This window comes from Ochlerotatus camptorhynchus, unplaced genomic scaffold (assembly GCF_037179485.1).
Source record: "Ochlerotatus camptorhynchus isolate MF236.1 unplaced genomic scaffold, CSIRO-AGI_Acam_v1.1 ptg000324l, whole genome shotgun sequence".
Taxonomy (NCBI): Eukaryota; Metazoa; Arthropoda; class Insecta; order Diptera; family Culicidae; genus Ochlerotatus; species Ochlerotatus camptorhynchus.
This window is the reverse complement of record NW_027040812.1, coordinates 3,142,555-3,168,216: the sequence shown is the minus strand read 5'-3', so window position 1 is coordinate 3,168,216 and position 25,662 is coordinate 3,142,555. Positions and strand designations below refer to the sequence as shown.

General features: G+C 39.5%; 1 protein-coding gene across 3 annotated transcripts in view; it reads left to right on the top strand.

The window, feature by feature from the left end:
* Positions 1-25,662, top strand: part of LOC135707992 (protein O-mannosyl-transferase TMTC1-like) — an 860,006-nt gene that overhangs the window by 689,619 nt on the left and 144,725 nt on the right. For all 3 annotated transcript variants that reach the window (XM_065229915.1, XM_065229914.1, XM_065229916.1), the window contains 2 exons: positions 15,887-16,207; positions 16,317-16,506. In XM_065229915.1, the coding sequence (XP_065085987.1) occupies positions 15,887-16,207; positions 16,317-16,506 (511 nt within the window). The remainder of the gene's footprint in view (positions 1-15,886; positions 16,208-16,316; positions 16,507-25,662) is intronic.

Here is a 25,662-nt window from a genome sequence, read left to right as displayed (position 1 = left end):
AGTGTTGCTGTAGTTCTACTAAAGTTGTAAATAGGAAAAGGAGCTTTTCGTTCTGCTTCTTCCTATCACTTCCTCCGTTGTAGTTGTTGTTAGTGTACACACAATGGCATGTTTGTGGGCGCAGTGGGATTGTTGTATTCCTTATAGCGATTGGGATTCGGAAGGGAGGGCTGGGAACTGTATCTTCAGTGAATTCAAACGAAATTAGTCTGGTTTTGGAGGGGATGTACTGGGAAGAAATCGTGGTATTGTTCTTTTAATACCATTTAAAGGTGGATTCCGCCCTGAGCGATAATTCACACGCGGGGAGAGATTTTACGAAAGTACGAGAGGGAGAAAAGTACTAGTTGCCTCTGCCAACGCAAATTTTTCTCCGTTCCGTTAATGCACGCTCGGTTCTGAGTACACTGTGCTGGGCAAACTGAAAAAAAAAGCAAAAAGCCCTTGTATTAAATTGCACGAACTTTTAGAATGCAAGTGAACATATTTTATTATTAAAACCAACATAGTGCGAAGAAGAAATGTGTCACAGTAATACGATAAGCTATACTTTCAGAATAAATCATTCTTGACTGGATCAAGAATGGTTGTAAGCACAAGAAAATCCCAGTTAACTTTAAGACGATTTAAACGTTTTTCTACCTTTCTCAAGCACTGGTCGATGGACAACAAGTATTTTAGTCGCAGACTACCACAGAATACACGACTTACCAACGTTGTTCATTTTAATTAAAATACTTCTCTTCATTCCTGCTCTACTTCCACATGGATGCTGATGACGGCAACGACGAAGACGATGACGATCCATGGAAAAGTGAACAAATGTTGTCCGGATTAAGCAAGCAACCTCCATCCTTCCAAGCAGGGATGGAGCGCTCTTTGGAGCATCGCTCATAACTTTTCAATATAAAATGCTAACGTTATGTTCAATTAAATTTTCAGTTAATCCATATCCACGATCAATCTTCAAAAATTTTATTGCATCAAAATGGATTAACGGATAATTCAATTGAAGTTGACGTTTACTTTCTATATTAAAAAGTAAAAAACGATGCCCCAAAAAGCGATCCATCCCTGCTTCCAAGTGACTGCAGAAAGTGTTGAATTGACCGCTTGGCACCCGTTCAACTTCTTTCTAGCAAGTGGCACATAATAGCGCGCAGAGAGCAGGAGCATTTCTTCCTTTCCGGTTCTATTCCGTTCAATTTGCACAAAGTGTACAGTACACACCAAAGTGCAATGAATAGCCTTTTATGGTTTGCTTCCCGGTTTTTCGTCGAATCCATCAGCATCCCACATTCCAACCAGCCAGCTAGCGGTAGTTCGAGCACTAACTTTGACTGTAGCAGAAACTCTTGCTGAGAGTGCCTTCAGTTTGAATAATTCATTAATTTTTGAAACGTTTCTCATCAACTGCTGTCCTGGAGCAATTCAATGCGAGGGGATCGTTAAGAGTGCATTAGTGAGGTGGTATGAGAGCGATGATTTCCTGTGCGAATTTGATCACAAAGATTTTGATTGGAGCTGTTGAGTCTGTCTACTTGAGGATGATTGCGAATTCAACCGACTCGTATTCAATTTTGTATGCCATGCTTTCGTCCATCACGCAATTGAAGGGGAAGTTTACTGGAGCGAAAATAAAAAAAAAATACGTTTTGATTTATCTAAAAATATTGGAAAAAGACATAAAAAAGCTAAAAAACAGATTTTCTCTAATGTGTGCTACTTGTTGATGGGACGAAACTCTTCGGCTTTAATCGTTCCAGCAACTTTTTGAATAGGAACCACTAAGGATGTCCAGTTTGCAATGATTCATTCACAAGGTCCAGCAAGATGTGGCCAATAACATGAAAGCAATCTTGAATAACTCTAGCATTAACATTATCTACTCCAGCCGACTTTTCTACCGAAAATCAAATAACTCTAAGTTCATCTATTGTAATTGGGTGAAAACCTTCAAATCTACAACTATTCTTAACTTAACTATTCTTAACTATTCTTAACTCGGTTTACAATTACTAGGTTTTAATAAAGATTTCAAAATTTCCCATAACTCTTTGCTGTTGTTTTGATGCTGATCAATCTTCCTTTGAACATATTCACAACGAGTTTTCTTTATCGATTGTGAATACTTATTACGCGCGATTGTGTACCTAGTCCAATGATTGTCATTATTAGATCTACAAAACTTTTTGTACCATTTGTTTTTCAAAGAAACAAACTTTTGCTCAACTATTTGATTGGTACGCATTTTCAAAGCGTTATCGAACAGTTGTACTGTATGCGTGATAATGTTTGCACCATCGTACAAATAAGGTTTCCGTTTCACCTGTGCATACAATGCCTTGGTTTTCTTTGCATGCACGTAACCTATAGCTCGGGTTCCGAGGATTATCGCTGCTATCAAAAGGAAGATTCGGGTGAATCCAGTGCGTTCAATAAGGAAAATGGAAAAAGGAACACGAGATCAGTGACTTTAGGGCACGGAAGATCGTAAAGGAAGATTCCAGGGCGAAGTCTAGGGCACGGAAAAAAAAAACTCACATGATTACCAACCGCATCCGGGAGCTACGAGTCGAACGATGCAAAAAAATCTTGAACTTCCTTAAGCGATAAAATTTCCGGTAATCGTGTTCACCGACGAGAGCATGTTTACCGTCGATCCCCTATAAAATTCCAAAACTGACCGGTATTTTAGTTCTCTTCTGGTAAAAGACGTTGCCGACGAGCACAAGAACGTGTATCTGACCAAGCATCCTGCTAGCGTTATGGTGTTTGGATTGGTGGCTTCCGATGGCAAAAAAAATGGACCCGGTGTTCATTCCAGAAGGCGACAAGATCAACACGGAGGTCTACATCGGGATTTTAAGTAAGTATGTTCTTCCGTGGATCAAAGAACAGTACGGTCCGAAGCCAAATGTTGTATTTCAACAAGATGGGGCTCCGTGCCACACCTCGAACCGCACTCAGAAGTGGTTGCAGGAACATCTTCCGTTCTGGGCGAAGGATATGTGGCCGCCATCCAGTCCCGATCTTAATCCACTGGATTACTCAATATGGCGCGTCATGAAGGCCAAGACCTGTTCTAAACGCCACCCGAGTACAGCAAGCTTCAGACAAACATTGACCCGTAGCTGGAAAAAATGGATGCAGACTACATTATTAGAACCGGCCGTGCATTCGGAAGCGTGTGGAGGCCATAATTGCAGCAAGTGGAAACTCGATCAATGATAGTTTAAGACTCTGAGAAACATCCTTCCTTTAAATACCGTGCCGATTCAAATTTCGGACACTTAAACTCGAATTTCGGACACTTTTAAAAGTTGATTATCTCGGTCGAATATGATCCACATGTCTTGTAAATTTTAAATTTTTTTGACTAGTGCCCTCCACGATCATCTAACATTATTACTTTGTTTCTAACTGGATGTAATATTTAATTAAAAATGAAACTGTCCGAAATTTGAATCGTCCGAAATTTGAATCGGAACGGTAAATAAAAATAAATCAAAAACGAAATTTTTGAGAATTTTTTTAATTTTTACATTGCTCAATTGTGAAAACATTATCACGCATACGGTAGATGCATCTAAGCTACCGCCCGAGTAGCACACTTTCATCACAATAAGCTACAGCAACTTGTTTATGACTGAAATAAGTCGTTTATAAGTTTCTACAATTGATTTGTGACAAGTGTGCTACTAGGGCGGCCGCGAATTGAAAATCCCAATCAAGATTTGGAACAGCCTGTTTAGAATATTTCCTCCAGCACTTTAATTTTACTAATTCATCGTTGATATTTATATGTCTTAATAATTATTAATATCTAAGGTCTCATGATCAATTATTTTCACATTAGTATCCGTTACTGAACAAATGGAATCCAAATTGGAATAAACGTGGTCAATTAAAGTTCGACTGTGCCTGTAAATACGACTATATTCATCCACCGTTTGTTTTAAATTGAAAAAATCAGCTAAACGCTTTAAATGATTCGAATTATAGCTATCACTATATGGTAGCTTCTGGTTATTTATAAACTGGGCAATACTATCAAATACCCTTCGAAATGGGTTTTTTTTTTGGAATCGGGTTGACGTATAGAAACCGGAAATCGATGTCTAACGCCATCTTGAAAACAAATATGGCGACTATGGGTATTTTCGGAATCGGGATGACGTAAAGAGTCCATGAATCGATGTCTGACGCCATCTTAACATTCAAGATGGCGGCTTCCGGTATTATAAAAACTGGGAAATACCCTTCTGTTCGCGTATCGAACTATTGCCGGCCACCGAAGGGCTTTCTTCACTGCTGTTAGGCAGCCTCCGAAAAATGCTTTTTAATGCTACTGCACGGCAACGTTCACGAACAAGTCCCTTTGTCAACGGCGCCGGTGGTGTAGTGGTAAGCGTGATTACCTCTCACCCCAGCAGGCCTGGGTTCAATCCCAGTCGGCGCCGCCGGGATGTTCTGAGGCATAACATCTCTGATCACGCCTTCCTTCGGATGGGAAGTAAAGCCGTTGGTCCCCGGTTCATGAGTTGATGGGTCGATAGGTAGGGTCCAGGTGTGGGAGCTGCCTTCCTGGCACGTCAGTAGCATTGGTGCTCAGCATGGAAAACAAGATCGACGGAAAAAAACAAACCAAAGGAAAAAAAAAAAAGTCCCTTTGTCGCGCGGAACTTGTACTTTTCTCACTCGAGATATAGTACACCAAGGGATCGCATCAACCATACACAGATAGAGACCGACCGCACGTCCGTTTCGTATAAATTGTTATTATGAACTATCATTTGGGGTTATTTACAATATGTACATTGGAAGGTTTGAAGAGATGAACTAGAAGGCTAATCTAATCTAACACCAACACAGCCAGTTCTTGAAAGCATCCTGGAGAATGATGGATATACCACCAACAAACCGACATGACACATAATTCTGACTTATGCCCGAAAATCGTAAACAGACGATTTAAATGTGCAGTGATCCGAACAGGATTTTTTTTATCTAGATAAACATAATTTGTCCAGAATAGATCAGACACGAACCAATAAATAACTTTTGCATGCGGGTTCATGGCTTAGCTAAATATTTCCCACGAACACGGAGCCAGATGTCAGTAATGTGCTTTGGTCAGAAATTTTATTGTTTTTGCTATGGTCAATCATATCGGTTTGGAGGTAGGTATACCTCCATAATTTTTCTTGTCTATATGATATATATTTCATATCGAAGATGCGTCACACATATCAAAACGGACAGGCCTACTGTGCAGCATTTAAGGGGCAAGATGATTCAGAAAACATCGAGCCTGTTTAAATCGAAGATTTAAACACGATGCTTCAGAATCCAATAACTGGATGAAACGTGGACATCTCGTACCGTAAGTTCCGATTTTAGTAATTATATGATTGGTTGGTTGTTGGAAGCATCAAAGCTAGAAAGCTTAAGTGATGCTCCATTTTCTTCTGACGGTTGGGACAGGAGCACTAACTCTTGTCCTAGCTTTTTATGACTTATGGCTATAGCGCTTTCTGAAAAGAGAAGAGTGAAAGGAAAAGGAGAAGGACAATCAAATCCCGTTGATGTCACTTCAGAAGTTCCTCAAGGCTCCCATTTAGGACCACTTTTATTTATTCTCTTCGTCAATGACATATCTTTCATTATTAAGAAATTGAAAGTTTTAATATATGCTGACGACATTAAACTTTTTTTGGAAATAAAAGATGCCAAAGATATCATCACATTCAAAGAGGAAATTCAAATATTCCATACTTGGTGTAAAAAAAGCCTGCTACAATTAAATATAAAAAAAATGTAACTCCATTACCATTAGTAGAAAACAAAAGCTACCCGATATAACAGTCACTTTAGGAAACCAGATCGTAGAAAAGTGTGATAGAGTCAGGGATCTAGGTGTTATTTTGGACTGAAAACTTAATTTCACCGATCTTTATAACACAATTATTAACAGAGCTAACAACATGCTTGGTTTCATAAAACGTTTCTGCTATAACTTTCACGATCCGTATACGGTAAAAACATTGTACATTGCTTATGTAAGATCGATATTAGAATATTGCAGCATAGTTTGGTAACCTTTTTCAATCACACACGAAGAAAGAATAGAGTCCGTTCAAAAGCAGTTTCTATTGTATGCACTCCGCAAGTTAGGTTGTACTGTATTTCCTCTGCCATCTTACACAGCGCGCTGTATACTCATAAATATCCAAACATTAAAAAAGCGTCGTAAATTTGCTATGATTTCTTTCGTAAACGATATCGTATCACATCGAATTGATTCAATAGAACTATTGTCATCCTTAAAATTTAAATTTATATACACCATCTAGGCTTTTACGAAATAGAAATATATTTGCTACAAATCGTCATCGTACGAATTATGCCAAATTTGGACCCTTGAACCAAATGATGGATACATATAATAAGCACTGCGATAACATTGACTTTACAATGATAAAAACCAAATTAGAGCAATATTTTAATTCATCGCATAACGTCAACTAGAAGTAATGTTTTAACTTGTTCTTAAGACATATTATAAAAAAATATAAACAAAGACAAAATTGTAAAAATAGCACTTAAGACAACAATTGTAAAACGGTCTACACTGATTGACGACAAATAAATAAATAAATGAACCTGAAGGCTGTCTGACATGTGTTGATGTAGAAGTCCAAATTATAGACGAAGATTGTCGAAGATCAACTTGAACTATTCCGGTTCATTGGTAATTGCGCGGAATGTTTTCCGTCGATTTGAGATAAACAAATGTTCGGATGTATGTAGTCGATTTTTGATGTGATGGGACGCCTCGTGGAGGTTCTACTTGGCTTAGGAACAGCTTCTTAGCGGAAAATAATAGGGACTGAGGAACTTGTCTCCCGGGCTTGGGCCTGGTTTCGATATAAAAAAACTCCACGAAGAAAAAAAAAACAAAAACGTCAGGTTTGATCACACGCACAGCCTACCTTCTTTGATGAGATGAACTAGCCTTCGGCTAAAAATCTCTAAAATAAAAATTTAAAAAAAAATTGGGGTTTGAGTTGGATTTGCTGTTTGGTCCACGATCGGTTATAGGCGATTGTTGCGCATGCGCTCTCTTGTTACCTACTCTCTCGCCTATGTGTAGGGTATTGTTTAGTAGGTTTACGGTAGGGTCAGTGCATCTGCTTTAGCTCCATCTCCAACACCTTCTATATGGCTATTTTCCGGAGACCGGAAATCGATACCGAACGCCATCGTGAAATCCAAGATAACGGTTTCCGGTTATATAAATACTGGAAAATACTATCAAATACCCTCCAATATGGGCATTTTCGGAATCGGGATGACCTCCCGAGTAGCACACTTTCATCACAATAAGCTACAGCAACTTGTTTATGACTGAAATAAGTCGTATGTAAGTTTCTACAATTGATTTGTGACAAGAGTGCTACTAGAGCTCCAGAGACCTAAAATCGATGCCTGACGTCATCTTTAAATACAAGATGGTGGCTTCCGATATTAGAGAAACTGTAAAATACTGTCAAATACCCTTCAATATGGCTATTTTCGGATTCGGGGTGACCTCCAGAGACCTTAAATCGATGTCTGACGCCATCTTGAAATCCAAGATGGTGGTTTCCGGTTATATAAAAAACTGAAAAATGCTGTCAAATAGCCTTCAATATGGGCATTTCTGGAATCGGGACGACCTCTAGAGACCGGAAATCGAAGTTAAGACCCAACGCATTATTCAGTATGATATATCAATACAGTACCTTTGCTTGCAGGCGAATAGTGTAAAACCTCTTAAATACAACAACTATTTAAAACAACAATAACAACGGTTCCTTTATAGTGAATACATTAGATCTGCGTTAATGTGAGAGATACAAAATTTCCAGTTGTCTCTCTCATATCAGTGCAAATTCCACTACGCTCTGCTCTTGTCCACTCATGTCTGAAGGAAGACACCTCCCAAGTAACAATTCCAGAACAACATGTGAAAAGGGCATACAAGCTTTTTGTAAACAAACCTTCTTATGCCCTTTTCTCGCCACCCATATGACACCAACGCAAACCTTTAACATCACCGTGTAGGGGACACTTTCCCCTTCCCGATGATATTGCTGGTTTGCGTGGGCGACCCTCGGTTGGTGAGAAAAGGGCCTACAAAGGTTTGTTTACAAAAAGCTTGTATGCCCTTTTCACATGTTGTTCTGGAATTTTGGTTTTACAGTACCGTTCGATTATGGCACTGTTCAATTTTGGCACCGTGCAAAAATCTAACGGTTTTTAAAAATAGAAAAACTTAATTTAACTTTGGTGAACAGATTCATGTCATGGGACATCATTTTGCTTTTATTCATCAATGTTACATTCCCATTGCAATATTCGTAACATTTCCAGTGGACATTGTCCACAATACATGGCAAAACAGAGTAACAGTGAACCATCAGTTTATCTTCAATAAGAGGTAATCCGAGAAACTATTTTTGAGAATATATAAAATTCCTGGGATTAATTTGAATTTTTTTCACAATAGGCATTCTAAGAAAACAATTCGAATTTGAGTAGGAGTAGGATGGAATAGTTCGGAATGGTTCGGAAAATTATGGATGATTTTTTTTTTTTAATTCTATAAGTCGATAATTCTATAACTTGATGGTCTTTTGAATATCGAGTAATGGAGAGTTGACTATATTTAACCAATTCGTTCATTTGTTATGTGAGAAAATCTTAACTAGCCTTCGCTTATTGTAAGTAACTTAAATAAATACTGAGACCCCTTCTCAGTCTATCACTTTACATAATTTGTGGTTGAATCCATATGAAACTTCATGATTTGGCAAAACAAAAGCAATATAGGGCTTATCTAGAGGCAGATCACTTGAGGTGAATTTATTTAAAAAATGTATTTTTAGTTATTCAAAAATGCATTTTCTCAGTGTATTTTTTTTTTCGATACTCGCATAACTGTTCTCTATGAATTTTCACATTTTTTAGTTAACCTTGAGAATGGTGTTATTTTAATTGAACTTTGATTGAACTTTAAAAAATCACACTTAAAATGACATCTTTGTATGGGCAAAACATTAAAAATACCAAACTAGGTCAGTCCCATATTGAAAGTATCCGTATAACAGTCCCATTTGTCACTTAAAAATAGATTGAAGTAAATTTTCATTTGTAAAGGATAGAACAGTCTCGTATCGTGATTTTAATATTATTTTATTGGTAATGAACTATGAAAAATATTCTGAGTTAGTATAAAGCGCATGTAGGGTAAATGGATGTAATGTCGGCATAAATGCCCTCTATTTGGGCCCATACATAAATTCAGCAATCGACAAAATTTTCAATAGCGACCAAAAATAGCCATTAGTACCGTCCCAATGACGCGTTCATCTAGATAAAATTGACAAATAGGTGATTTTAGCCATGGGCCCAATTTTAGGTTTTGAATTACGATCCGCATGATTTAGCCAATGCACGGCCGCTAAAAATGTATGAGATTTTCGCTTCGCTTCGACCTCTATACAGGCCTTAAGCCTAATGTTCAGCCTACATTTTTTTCCCCAGACGGCTTTGCTCTACACTCGAAGTTTTTCCAAGTAGGATTGTTTGAATAAATTGTCGCCAAAGCAAATACCCCCTTGTGAAAAATCACGCTTGTTTCCAAAAGGCCCCCGTAAAACATAATTGTTGTACTATACCGGAAACCTGTGTAAATTTTCATCAAAATCGAAGATTCTTTGCGCATGATATCGGCTTTCCTCCATGCTGAGTGAACCCCCACACAACGTGACTGCCTCGCGCAGACAGCAGTAGGCGGCAGCTGGCAGTGCTGCTAGACAAAAGAATAATGAGCAGTTCGTTTGGTTAGCAATCAGGAATGGCTAAATAACTTTTTCCACAAGCGTCAGATCGTTTTGCGATCTCCGAAGAAAAGTTTCCTTGTAAAATTTCCTAGGGTAATATGGGTTGATTTAGATTTTTATTTGAAAAAGTATGTTTTCCCATAGAAAATCCTATGTAAAATTAAAACCGCTGGTGCTAAAATATAGTTCCACCAACCAACCTGAAATTTTACGCAGTTATTCTAGGACCCAGAAGGCCCCCGGAAATCATACTGAAACTGGAATTTGAATTTTGTCCCACCCTAATATACAGACTCTGGATACGTAACTGGCGGAGTATGGCGCATAACTTTCTCCACAGCGTGAAAAGTATCTGCCGCCATGAAAGTATGGCCAGACTCAGATGACTCGATGAAAACAGCAGATAATGCCGTTTGTTGACTTGCCTGCTACAGCTTTATTTTCCGTATTGGGTATTCTGATCACTGCGAAAGCATTTTCCCAGTCAGGTATTACATTTCGAATGAATTGCACTACTTGGCTGGGAGCTGAATTCTAAATATCAAAGGGTTCTGTCAGCCCCTTATCCAGAAAAATATGCCTCTTATTGAGGATTGCTGTACAAGAGCATAGCAGGTGTTCAGAGTCTTCTTTTTCTATGCCACATAATCGAAACATGTCATCTTTAAGCTTTCCTATTAGCTTCAAGTGATATTTACATGGACAGTGCCCTGTTATTAAACCAGTGTAGATACTGAGATCTTTCTTTGATAGTAAAAGAATTTTGCTAGTCATTGAAATGCTCGGATTAATAAACCGTTTCGACTGCCTAGCAATTAGAGTCTTGTTCCAATTGGTCTCCACTTTCATTTTTTCCCATTTCTTGAACTTAATTCTAAGAGAGCAAGCAGAAACTCCACAGAATGGTTCTGGTCCTATACATTTTTGAGATGATCCAAGCCTAGCTAGTGTGTCCAGGAACCCAAAATAAGTTCACTTGGTTTTGACAGGCCAATTTTTGGAATGACATTGAACATTCCCATACAAGTTTAGAATTACATGTTGCTGATTTTAAAGCATTTAGTGCTGCTTGGCTATCAGACATAATGCAGATATTCAAATTTCTATAATTTCTCCGCAGGCAAATTTTAGAACATTCAAGAATTGCTTGGACTTCTGCTTGGAACACGGTAGGCCAGTAGCCCATAGATATTGAGATTTTTATTCCTGGACCTGTTACCCCTGCTCCTACACGATTATCCAATCTAGAGCCGTCTGTATAAAAGACAATTGATCCTGGACGAATGTTTGGTCACCCATTGTCCCACAAATCGCGATCCGCATCTGCTACATTGTAAAGACGATGGAAGTGATATTTTTTCTTCATCCAATATTGAACATTTTAAGGATGCTCATATGTCCTCTAAGATCACCTTCAAGGAAGTGCTGTGACCGTGGGATCCTTAATGCACTCCTTTCAGCTTCTAATTGAATAAATTGATGCAACAGAAGCAAATAAAGTAGAGCATCTTGTGCCATACTTGGTGTGCTACTCATTGCACCAGTTATTGAGAGAGTAGCTAGTCTTTGCAGCCCCCCCAGCTTTTTCTGAGCTGATTTTTCATTGGTTTTCGGCCACCAAACCAATGATGCATAGGTTATTCTGGGTCTTACAATCGTCAAATAAATCCAGTGGATCATTTTAGGTTTTAGTCCCCATTTCCTACCAAAAGGTTTTTTACTTATCCAAAGAGCATTTGTTGCTTTACTTATGAGTTGCTCTAGATGCGGATTCCAATTTAGTTTACTGTAAAGAATAACTCCCAGATACTTGACTGTGTTTGAAAGTTCTAAAATTATTCCTTTCAGTTTAATACTATTTATGGACTTTTTTTTTTTCTTCGTGTAAATGGTATAATAGTTGTTTTAGATGGATTAATATTCAATCCTTCGCTAGTGCACCACGATGAAACATAATTTAAAGCAATTTGGATTCTACTTGAAATGATATAGTCATATTTTCCACGCACTAATATGACTATATCATCTGCGAAGCCAATAATCTCGAAGCCCTGTGCTTCTAAGTTTTTGAGAAGATCATCAACTATTAAAGACCACAGTAGAGGTGAAAGAACACCTCCTTGAGGACACCCTATTACAGCTCTTACTGTTATGGATGAGCTTCCAAGGTTTGCTGAGATTTCTCTTTTGCTAAGCATTTCGTTAATCCAATTAACTATGCTTTTATCGAACGCACGTTTCATCATAGCGTTTTTCATTGAGTGATGAGATGCATTATCAAATGCTTCTTCAATATCAATGAACGCTGCTAGGGAAATTTCTTTTGATTGTAAAGATTTTTTCTAGTTTTGTAACCAGCGTATGAAGAGCTTGGTTTTTGTTTTTTTTTTTTTTTTCCGTCGATCTTGTTTTCCGTGCTGAGCACCAATGCTACCGACGTGCCAGGGAAGCAGCTCCCACACCTGGACCCTACCTATCGACCCATCAACTCATGAACCGGGGACCAACGGCTTTACTTCCCATCCGAAGGAAGGCGTGATCAGAGATGTTATGCCTCAGAACATCTCGGCGGCGCCGACTGGGATTGAACCCAGGCCTGCTGGGGTGAGAGGTAATCACGCTTACCACTACACCACCGGCGCCGTTAGCGTATGAAGAGCTGTTACGGTTGATTTACCAGTTTACGTTAACGTGCCGTCCTCTTTTTAAAGAGTTCCTAGGCCATTTGAATGATCTTTTGAAAGAAATTTCCACAATCTAGCAGGAATTGGAGTATTTTCAATGTTTTCACATGTATGCCTCCAATCCTTTCTTTTTGATCTTCTAATTTCCCTATTATAAGCTGTTAGGGCTTCTCTATATTGATCCCATTGCTTTGTTATTTTTGCCCGGTTAAATAGTTTCCGGGCTTTCTTTCGAAGTTTCTGTAAGTTTTTATTCCACCAAGCATTCTACAGCTTCATGGCACAGGCACGCTAATACCAACAATCAATACGAAACTAACGATTTTAAATTGGCTCACTACTTGACTAGCCTATTGGTCCCAAGCAAACGATTAACGTACCCCATTCTAGTCGAAATTCTAGTACTACGCACTGTTTGTTTTGATTCGCTATGAAAGTTTGACAGATAAAATGAGGGGTTATTGGTTTTTCCTATGTTTCGAGGGGTGAATCGATTAGTTTGGGACCGAAGAGAGTACCAGAGCTGAGCCAAAAAGTTGAGCACGTTATTTCGGGACCTTCTAGTCTTAGAGTTACCTCTATGCTAATACCGCGTTGAACTCGACATAGCTCCCGACTGTTGCGAACGCTTCGATGAACGCCAGAAGACGTTGGGAAAAAACGATCGTGTTGAAACCTTCAAGTTGGGGCAACTAAATGACCCAAAAGGAATATTTTGTTAATAATAATATAAGGGTTGATGCATATATTATGTCACGTTCTAAGGGGGGAGGGGGAGGGGGTCTAAGGTTTTGTGACAAGCAATGCATTATGTATAGGAAAATCGTCACGATAGGGGGGGGAGGGGGTAATTTTTTGCTCGGTTTAGCGTGACATAATTAATGCATGGGCCCTAACATAATATTTGATGTTATCAGCGATAGCTTTATCGTTATCAATCTGACCAACAGCTTGCCCATCTACCATATTTTGACAAATTACAAACAAAATAGCTGTGCGGGAAACTTCCGGATACTGCTCCGATTTGTTGTTCGAGTCAAATCCGTAGAATTCGTCTTCTGAACTCTCATTGTCACCACCGTATACTTTAAGTGCTTCAAGAACTGACATTTGTTACCACAGATAAGTTGCATGCAATGCAAAAAGTACTAATCCAATGTTAATTTCAAAATGCACTTCTTACGTCCGAGGTAAACAACTCAAGCGATAGCGCGCAATGAGACTGGTATGTGAGTACTTTTGCACTCGTCAAGGAAAGTACTCGCATACCATTCCCATATGATTTCGGCTCATTTTTCTCGTGATAAACAAAAGTTTTAATTATATTTTAGCTACAAACGATATTGTTATGTTGTAATGCAACTAATTTCAGCAGTGGTGCTGTACTTTTTTTTTCCTTGATTTATTTTCCGTCGATCTTGTTTTCCGTGCTGAGCACCAATACTACCGAGGCAGCTCCCACACACCTGGACCCTACCTATCGACCCATCAACTCATGAACCGAGGACCAACGGCTTTACTTCCCATCCGAAGGAAGGCGTGATCAGAGATGTTATGCCTCAGAACATCCCGGCGGCGCCGACTGGTATTGAACCCAGGCCTGCTGGGGTGAGAGGTAATCACGCTTACCACTACACCACCGGCGCCACTAGATGGTGCTGTACTGGATAACTAGAATCAACAAAAAACACCGAATTATGTAAATGTGAAAAATCGTCTTTTTCTCAACATGGCAATTTTTTAAATGGGACTGACATGCGGGTATGGGCAGTGTAGCTTGAAGTGATAGCTCCTACCAATACATGCATTAATGAAAGGTTTTGTCCTGTTTTGTTGTTCGTCTCAGTTTGCTCAAAATCACACTCCTGAGTCAAATCGAGAAAATTATTCCAGAAGCTATGAACGCGGAAAAAAGTTTGCCAAAACTCCCGTTGGCAACATCGGAAAATTTCCTCTGAAATCGTGTGACAAAAACTCGAGAAAAATACGCCAAAAGTGTCGGAAACCTTAATTTTTTTTTTTTTCTGTCGATCTTTTCCGTGCTGAGCACCAATGCTACCGACGCCAGGGAGGCAGCTCCCACACATGGACCCTACCTATTGTCAAAAAAGCCAGAAAGTATATTCGAGAGACTGTCCCAGGGGGGAACCAGAAGAACCTCGGAGGAAGCTTCCATTATAAGTAGGAATAAACCTTCGAGCAAGTCTAGAGACACTTTCAGACAAAGTCGAAAACTGGAAGATCTCAAAAGAAAATTCCAGCGGAAGCTGGAACATTTTACTGGGGAAGACAGCTGGAGGCAACCCACTGATTTGAAGTGTACTTCAGTTGAAATTCGGAAGAATCATCCAGCATGCGCCAGAACAGTTTTGGGACACCTAGAAGAAACTTCTAGGCTGAGAAGAACTAGCCTACGGTTAAAAATCTCATTAATAAAGAAATGAAGAAGCCAGACCAAACCATGTATCGTTTATCAAAAAGTAAAAAAAAAAAACATTCTGATACAGCTATCTGATCACAGGAAAAGTATTGTCCAATTTCCGGGAGGTCCTGAGACTAGTGTTGTCAAAGATTTTCATTACGAACAAAAATGATTGAGATTTTAAGATAATGAACAAAAGTACATCGTTCGACAGACTTTGGCTCCATTCTAATAATCTTTTCCTCTTCCATGCTAAAGACATTATGAAATGATGGACCAATCAGTAGTTAATCATAATAAAAAAAGAGCCGTACGATTTTGGCATGGTTAGATTTTGGCAACATTCTATTTTTAGGCATACACTCCATCTCGAAGTTCTGTAGATCATGATTTTGACTTGTAGAATGCATTAAAACTTCGATAAAGCTTGCAATGTTTCTTGGGCTTTACCGTCGTACCATTGAAGCGTGACAAATTAGTGCCTGTGAGCGGCGCCAGTGGTGTAGTGGTAAGCGTGATTACCTCTCACCCCAGCAGGCCTGGGTTCAATCCTAGTCAGCGCCACCGGGATGTTCTGAGGCATAACATCTCTGATCACGCCTTCCTTCGGAAGGGAAGTAAAGCCGTTGGTCCTCGGTTCATGAGTTGATGAGTTGATAGGTATGGTCCAGGTGTGGGAGCTGCCTCCCTGGCGTCAGTACCATTGGTGCTCAGCACGGTAAACAAGATCGACGGAAAACAAATCAAGGAATAAAAAATTAGCGCCTGTGAAACAATGTCTAATATTCCCTGCAGAGACGGATAGAAACTAATAATGTATATGGCATATCTCACTATCCAAATAACCTGCCAACATTCTAACGATTACCCTTCATCTTCTCTCTTTACAGCCACGGCGACGAACCGGATAGCAACTCGCTCTGGCTGAGCATCATCCTTGGTGGCTTGAGCATGCTGGCTAAAGAAACCGGCATCACGGTATTCCTCCTCAACGTGGCGTATGACGTGTACCGGAACTGGGCATCGCTCAAGAAATCCATCATGGACGTGAGGTGGAGTGAGGAAACGCACCAATTCGGCCGTCGTGTGTCGCGTGTCCTGCTCTCCATGGGCGTTCTACTAGCCGTCCGACTGGCACTGCTGCAAGGATCCCTACCCAAGTTCTCCCAGCAGGACAACCCCACGGCGTTCCACCCAAATCTATACGTTCGGTAAGCAGAAGTTTTGATGTTTTTTTTTTATTTTCCTCAACAAGACCGCAAACAAATTTGATCTTCTGTTTTGCTTTCTCTCCTCGCTTGAACAAACCCACCCACACAGATTGCTGACGTTCTGCTACCTGGCAGCCTTCAACTGGTGGCTGCTGCTGTGTCCATCGACGCTCAGCCACGACTGGCAGATGGGATCGATACCATTAGTCACATCAATAAGTGATCCCCGGAATTTGCTCACGTTTATTGCGTTCTTCGCCGCGCTGCTGTTTGTCTACCGGGGAATGATGGATTTCGAGGTAATTAAAATATCAATTATTTAACAAAGCAGCGGCCTCGTTCGAGTTGGCTTGGAGTGGAAACGGAAACACCAGCCGAATGTCAACGCAAGCTGAATGTTTGTGTTTGGTTTCGGTCAAAAAGCATCACTGGGCTCGCATTAGCGCACGATGTTTCACCGATTGAGTCATATAAAAATAAACAAACACGATTTAATTGATTTTCGGGGCATTCAGTCCCGGTTTGATGCATTTCGAAAACTTTGAGTGTTTGCACTGCATTTGGAGCCAATCGTGTTAATGTTGGTAGTTGCACTTCATTGATCCGCGCTTGTGAGCCTGTATATAATTTTATGATACCTACAGTTCCGGACAAAAGTATATCAGCTCGCAATTTTTTTTTCTCATCAAAAAAGTTCAAAGATATGTAATTTTTTCGGATGTCCCTGAAATCTTTGCTGCTGGTTGGTCAAGTATCAAAAACGTATCAGTCTAATTTTGATCTTGATTTACAGAATTCGTTTGAAGTTTGGCGGTGGTTGTTGCAATGTGCTCGGTGAATTTCAGCTTACTGTCCAGTATTAATCCAAGATCCTTGATTGATGACACACGGTTGACACTTGAAGCGTTCATCTTATAATCGAAAATGGCAGTTGTCCTAGATCGGTTGAACGAGATGATGTTACATTTCCGAATATTCACTTTCATTCCGTTTAATGAGCACCATTCAAGAAGCGAGTCGATATCCATCTGAAGAGCGCAACAATCGACCATGGAGGTTATGAGGCGGAAGAATTTCAGGTCATCAGCGAACATGTACTTCGGTGATCTAATAAGTCCGCACAGATCGTTAACAAACAGCACGAAAAGTAATGGTCCCAAATGACTTCCTTGGGGAACCCCGGAAGTAATTGAGAACGTTTCAGATGAGGTTCCACCGAGGCGTACAAAAGCCCAACGCTCAGACAAGTACGATTCAATCCATTGAGTAAGCCACTGAGGGAATCCCATGCGTTTGAGTTTTTCCACTGCCAGTGTATGCGGCACTTTGTCGAATGCTTTAGAAAAGTCGACATAAACTGCATCGACCTGTTGTCGCTTTTCAAGGCTGTCCACAAGAGAAGAAACGTAGCACATCAGGTTGGTTGTTGTTGACCGCTTCCTGACAAATCCATGCTGACTCTCTGATATCACATGTTGAACGTTACGATACAAAGAATCATGGACAAGACTCTCCAAGACTTTAGGAAAGCAACTCAAAATCGAAATTGCACGATAATTTTCGACGTCATTAACATTACCACTTTTATCAATGGGAGTGATGGCTGCAGTTTTCCATTTGTTGGGAAATATGCCCTCCGAAAGAGATCTGTTGAAGAGTATACTCACAGGCAAAGCGAGTGACTCCGCACACCGATTGATGAAGAAAGGTGACAGACGATCTGGACCTGCTCCTTTCGAAGTGTCGATAGAAACCAGCTTAGCAAAAACATCTTGTCGAGAGAAGTTGTAGACGGTCACGTTCAAGTCGTAGTGCGGCAAATTTCTCAAGTACGATTCATTCAAAGGTGGTCGGTTATTACTTTGCACACTTCGTAAGAACGTCGAGAACAGATTTGTGGATTCTGATGGAGATTCAGCTGCCTCACCTTGGTAACGAAGATGTCGAGGCATTCCGTTGGATCGCTTACGGGTCTTCACATATTGCCAGAATTGTTGGGGTCCTGTTTCAAACTTGCTTCAGTACGAGAATGTAGCAGCGAAAGCATTGTGCATGCAAAGAGTTATATTCGCTCTCTAAGTCACGCAGCTCAGCCTTAAGGTGTATTCAGATCTAAGCGATATTTCACGCGCGGAGCGAGATTTTGCGAAGGTACGAGAGGGAGAAAAGTACTAGTTGTCTCTCTCATTCCAACGCAAATTTTGCTCCGCTCCGCTTATGTACGCTTAGATCTGAATACACCTTTATGCTGTTCATTCCTAGACCGAAAGTAACGCTTCCTTGCCCTGCGTAGACGATTTCGCAGCCGTTTGAGTTCATTGTTCCACCATGGTTGTTTCTTCCTGTGGGTGTCGATCCGTTGTTTTAGAGGCACAACTTTGCTGATGATCAGGGTTATTCTGCGTGGCGAATGAAGTGAGGTGACTCGAGTCACTCGTGTCACTCGATTCTAGCTGACGAGTGAGGTGAGAAAAGTCACTTTGGATGAACCCGATGAACTCTCACCTTATTCTCACAGTCGTTTTTTGGTGACAAAAGTTGCATTGAAATGACGATTTCAAGTGACAAGAGTCGTCACCTTTCCAGCAGTCGACTGCGTGTAAACATTCAGGAAAAAATCGCCAGAGGTGGATGAAATTGTTGGTAAGTTGTTTAAAATCAACTACAACAACTTTTGCTACATTTTGGTAATAGATTTTCAGGAAAATGTTAATTTTCCATGTAGGTCCTTTCCTTCCAGTGGAAGTACAAGTGATCCATAAATTATCTCCCCGGATGCAAAACGAAGCAGTTGAAATGTGCTGTTAATTGACCACTTTGTCAAGCAGTTTTGGCGTGATTTTCTACCAGAGATTTCACAAAACTGGACCAATTAATTTCTATTTTGTTATGAAACGCAACAATTTTGGCTACTTTTCTCGTGGTTCTAGAAGAAAACATCTCAAAATAATGTTTTATTTCAAAGTTCGAGTGGTAGTAAACGTCATTTAAACAGCTCGAATGAAGTGGCTAATTTTACTCTTTACCGTTTTGAAGGTTTCAAATAAGCAAGTAAGTTTATTCAACTGGAGCCCAATACAGAATGCATCTGAAGTTTATTCTACTGGCACAGAATCTTCATCATGATTGTTCTCGGCAAAAAGTAATCCGCCAACAGTTTGGATAATAAAACCGAAATTTTGATGTAACAAGTAAGTGCAAACGTGGAAGCAGACGTGCAAGTCTGATGCAGGGCCACTTGAGAATAAAGACCCAACCGTTTGAACCCCTGAAAGGCATGGCTGAAAGTCGAACATCTAACAACAGAACTTTCAGAGCCTCAGCAACAGACTATTTTCTATAACTAATGTTGTTTTGAATGTTTTATTCATGTAAAGGATTAAAATATGGATGTATAGCTACGACTCAAGGAAATGAAAGTTTAATAAATAGTAATATTTTAGAAACAAACGAAAAATCAATTCATGGGTGAGTTTAATTGTGATATTTTTCAAAAACAAAATGTAGTACTAGTGTCATCTTATAACAAACGTAGACTTAAATACACTACCTTTTTATGTTGCATATGGTCCGTCAAGTTCTTTCGAAAATGTGAACTCTGACTACTTTCATCAAACTACCGAAACCAGGTCTGGAGTCATCTAACAATCAATTAAATTAAAATCACTTTCTGTGATGTTGAAAAATCCCAAAAGTTCTGTTCCGGTGCCACGGACAAGGTATCCAGGGTGAACCAGGAAATCAAGAAAGCCGGAATAAAAATCACACATACCTATTCTTGTTTTCGTTCAAACCATATTTTTCACACAATTTTTTTTTGTATGGAAATACGGTTCGAACGAAAACGAGAATATATAAGAATATATGTAGTTTTTTCTTTGAAAAAAAAATGAGATTCTGGAGCTTGAAAAGAATACCCTTGGACTGGACTTCCGGATTCCGGATTCCGGATTCCATCATTAAAAATTCCAAAGGAATTTTAATGATCTTTTAGAAAGACTTCAAGAGATAACAACAAGATATATCAGGAACAAATTCCGATGGCGTTTTTGGAAGAATTCTTAGACAATTTTGACTAGAACTTAAAGCTTAGATTATAGTAAATTATATAGATGATTGTGTGGCAAATCCCATGATAATTGTGAAGTGGGTTAGAGGTCCATTTATAATGAATATTCTAAATAATTTCTGAGATGAGTGTTATATTGCATGCAAACACCATCGACTGGAAATGCTCTCGCAGCGTGGGGCTTTAGGTAGTGATGAAAACGTCACTAGAACTATTCCACAGCCGCAGTCAGTTTATGAGCAACAAGAGGGACGCACATTTTTGCCTGTGGACTTGGAGACATACTTCAAGTCCCCGCGTACATCGTACGGGCTAGGCAAAAATGTGCGTCTATCTTGTAAACTGTCGCTTTAATGGCCCTTCGCTCATTTTCAACTTCTATTCAATTTTCATACTGCCGTACTCTAACGGAACTATCCACCTACCCTCTTCTAAAGATCATTCTCTAGCTAATAAATCATCACACTAAAGCTTCATGTTAGCATTTCCAACCAACTCTGAGGTGTATAAAATAATTCAGAGCAGGATTTCATGACAATCTCTGCTGTTGTGTGTGCAGAGAGGTTACATACTTTTGACCGCAGAGTAAAAACCCAGATCAGACAAAAGTATATAAGCTGAACATTGCATTAGGTCCTAAGTAACATTGACAGATTCTCTTCGTCGACTTTTTCTTTCTTTAATAACTTGAGCACATAACCGTTTCGTGTTGTGTTTGTCGCATTATATACTGGATAAAAGTTGCTTTTACCGATCTGTGTGCTGGAAATACCTGAGAATGTCTTTACATGGCCGTAGGGATACAACGCAATTCATCATCATGGTCCCAATTCAAGAAGGGTAGATTGTAGTCACCAACAACAACAACCAATCCACGATCACCCGTTTGATCCATCAGTCTTTGAACACATGAGCAGTGCTGTTCATACAATGTATTGTCGCTGTTGGGAAGGAGATAAATACAACAGACCAAGAGTTCAAATGTAGACATCATTGATACAGTAAATCGAAAGTTACTATTATCTATTGAGCACGAAAAAACTTTCATCCATTCTATTTATTCCACCATCTGAAAAAAAAATGGCATTGTGTTTCGCAAGTTCTGTTTTTTCACTCTGGGAACAATAGCAAATCACCTCATTTTGAAAAGCAGTTTGAAATGAGGTTATATATAGGTAAAGGAGAAAAATCTATTCAAACCTCTGTAAAGGAAAAATTCCCATAGTATTGGTAGCAATCATAATGAAGTAATGAAATTAGGTTGTTAGCGGAATACTTAAATAAAAAAAAAAAAAAAAAAATAGTTATCTTTCATGTTCTTTATTTAAAAAAATAGTTTGACGTATCCGATTCGTTTGGTGCTCAAACGATAAAACAATGATTTAAAGAAGCGAACCAAAGCTTTTAAATGGTACACGAGTGATGCTCACCGACTTGGAATGAGTGCAATGTTTGCAGAATCCTTGTTTTCAATACTCAATCTCCACGCAAAAAGGCTCCACCATCACGTTTACTAATCAAATCTGTATCAGCACATTCGCCCTGAGGGCCTCTTCGATTTTTCGCTAGTCACTACCAGTCGTAAATCGAAAAACGCTTCAGATACCCAGCAAAAATCGTAATCAACTTCTTCGCTCAAGTATACGTACCTTCCCATCGTGGCTCGGAATCACCATCGACTTGAAATCATTACCAATCCACTTCTGGTCATCCCAAGCAATGTCCTTCAGAAGCACGCACCTTCTTGGCTGCTTGCTTCACTAGCTTTCGTGCTGGCCATAACATTCCCAACATTCCAATCCGAAGAGCTTTCATAAAAGAAATACTTCAGTATCCTCAGTATCGTCCAGCTGGGGGCCAGATTCCTGCAACGGAAAAATCCCAACGTAAGGGAGCGTAATTTATCTAATACAGTTATCAATTTACTCATTCTGCTCCGTTCTGTCCGTCCGGTCAGCGTTTGATCCCTTTTGCGAAAGTTACAGTAACCAAAATCGGAAAAAGTAGCAGTTTCGGCACTTGCAGTCAGTGTGCAGCCACTCTGCCGGCTGGAAGGCTAGCCGGTTGGCATAGCATCGATGTGAAAGTGGATCCTTGATTGATTGATATGACATAAAAGTAAGCTGATGCTGATGATGGCTTACCGGCAACCGACCATATCCATTGTGGGTTTGGGTGTCGTTCGACGACGTAAGTACTCCATCATAAGCGGGATTTGCGGGGTGAACGATATTTTGTATTCAAGCTTTGTGTTCGGAAACACGATACGACGGACTTGAGATCGCACTGATTTGGAGGACCGAAATGGAAACAGTGCCTTGTTATAATCAATATGTACGCATGTGGTAACTGAAATTCTATATGAAGACCGGTACGCTACATTTCGAAACTTAAAGCAGATAGGTTGCCTTTGATGTGGTTAATGGTCTCAGAAGTTGCGAGATTCGCATGTCTATCCCAAAGTTCGTAACCCGTCAAGTGTGCGTGTGAGCGTAGAAGCTGAACAGGAGCTTCGGTTTCGAGAGCGTAGCAAAATAATGGTATGGTAAGGATTAACTGTATAAGTGGTTGTACTTGTACCGCTTTTTCCCCATGCCTGCAGAACAAGGCACAGTGAGAATAAATTCATCCTATCGACAATCGACGAAGACGACGACGACGATGAAAACAGGAGTAAGATGGCCATTGCTCCTGAAGACAGGCATGATTGGGAGGAAATTAAGGAGATAGCGTGCGCGTTGAGCCCAGCAAATGACGGTTTTCTTTTTGTGTTGTGACCAAAGACGTTCGTTAGCTCCTTTGGATTATGTTGGCTGATATGGTTGCCGGGGCTGTTTTCTGGCATTTTCTATCCTGGGAGTGGGTGGCATCTGGCAAGAAGCAAAATATCAACAAAAACGAATACGACTTTGGAAAGAAGAGATGGTAATCAGAAGGAACAAGCAGCGAGAGGAGCACAGTGAGGAGCGATCTTCTTCTGTTCATCAGGAGAGGATGATTTGGATGTTGGAACCAGGCATGCGGAGGATGAGGCTGCTTTTGCTGGCTCACCAAATTAGGGATGAGTGATTGGGAAATTGAGCCCACTCGGCTATAATGAGCTAGATGAGCTGAGATTCTTTTTTGTCTGCGCGTAATGAAACTAATGAAGTGATGCTGGTCTGAAATTGGCAAGCTTGAGAGGCTGACAGGAAAAAAAAGTAGGCATATTTAATGTTTTTTTACGTGATATGCAGAATTGAATCAGAGTCTTCTTATCATTGCTTTCGAAATGATTTTCATATTTTTAGCTATTCCGTGAATTGTTTTGATTGCAATTGAAGTGCAGGATTTTATACTTCATTTGAAACAAAAATCTCCGGTGAGCAATTAAGAACATTCCATTTCAAGTGGTGTTCTTGGATGGTATCATTAGCTGAAAATCGTGAGTTAAAATTAATTGATCATGCGGTGACTTTCGTTACTGACCGTTGAAATCGCTTTATAGTTCGAAAAACAATGCATATTGGACTTCTTATTTCTATGCTTATACTTATTTGAAGCTAGCCGGCGCCGGTGGTGTAGTGGTAAGCGTGACTGCAAAGGGTCTGGGTTCAATCCCAGCCGAGGTCGGTGGGATTTTTCTGAGGCATAAAAATCTCTGGTCACGTCTTCCTTCGGAAGGGAAGTAAAGCCGTTGGTCCCGGCCCATGTGTGTTGAATGGGTGCAATATCATACGCAGGTGTGGAAGCTGCCTTCCTGCACATTCGATTGCCGTCAATGAATGGCAATCAATGGCTGTCAGTGATTGGCACTAGATTGCGGAACAGAGACCGACGTTAAATAAAGAAATGAAGAAAACTTATTTGAAGCTGGAAATAACCCATTGCACTCAAACCGTGTCAGTCTTCTAAACTTAGTAGAACAATACATTCCAAATATTACCAAATCTATTAGACTGGACCACAATAATAACACTTGTAATGTTCCACGGGCCAACTCCCAGATTTCCTTCTTTAGGTCAGACTACCATTCTCAGAATGTTACAACTCATTTGATTGTAAGATGAGCTGGCGCTTGTAGTTTGAATTTTGTATAGTGGTTTTGGATAACATACATTAATAAATCACACCCCTACACGCTTTTTATACATAAAAAGTTTCCTTAATCACGATTTAATTAGGATTTTTTTTATTTCAGTTCAAACAATGAGTAACAACTTTGAATGAAGACGAACCAGCCCAGGGCTGAAAGTCTCCTTAATAAAAATATAAAAAATAACAACTTTGGTGCAGACTGCATCGTGAATCTATTTATTTTTATTGAGTTAGGGGAAATAGATCTTAGATTGGGCCCATCGTTAAAAAATCATAACATGAAAATCATTGATCAAATCAAAATGACATTTGAGAAGACATTGTTGGTAATTAAATGTTCTTTAAGAAAACATACACTGAAGGAAAAAACTCAGTAAATTCATAGTAAAAAAATTATATGTTGATTTTCACATAACAACTCTCTTCGATTTGTATAAATATTTTTTAAAGAAAGCTTGAGTAATGCACTAAAATTTGGTGAAAAGTGTAAGCTGATTACTTGCTTCAAAGTAAAGATTATTTTTTTTCAAATGCAACTTCGAATGATGGAATGCAGCAAGATGTGGAACAACCTTCTGCCAGTGATGTACGATCAAAATGACATTTTGTAATGTTTCTACGGAAGAATACAAAAAAAACCAACAAAGAATTCGATCCGATCTTTAAGCAACTCGAAAATTTCATTGTTATATTCCAGTTTCAAATAACTTAATTGCAGTAAAAATATTCTCTAATTCTAATGATACACACAAAATATTTAATATATTCTAATAATGAGTGGTAAAAGAGATAAATAAATACTGTTACTTGTCTCACCAATGACAACTTTTCGTTTGACAACATCAACTATTTTCTCATCCGCTTCACCTAGATAAAAACGGGTTAGTCTGGCTACCACCATATTTGAGAATCAATTGTTTGTTATTTAATGTACAATGATGCATATTTAGTTGCTGGCGACTTACATTAAAAAATGATCTGAAGTTTTTATTTATAATTTATTATTAATATAGTCCATCTGACTTGATAGTCTCAATCAAACACTTAAATCTAAATGTAGTCACTCATTAAAAATTAAAAATTGGCTGACAGCAAACGATGTAAAAACCCGGGCAGGAGCATACAGATTAATTTTGGCCAGTAACCAAGGAACATCATATTCTGTGAGCAAAATTTTAGAAACGAAGACGACCTGCGATATGTTTCGTCGCTTAGCAAGAGAATCCAAACCCGGTAAACGACAGCGGTCAGCATACGGTGGTAAATTTAGCGGGTCACTCCATGGAAGATAGCACAGTGCTTATCTGAC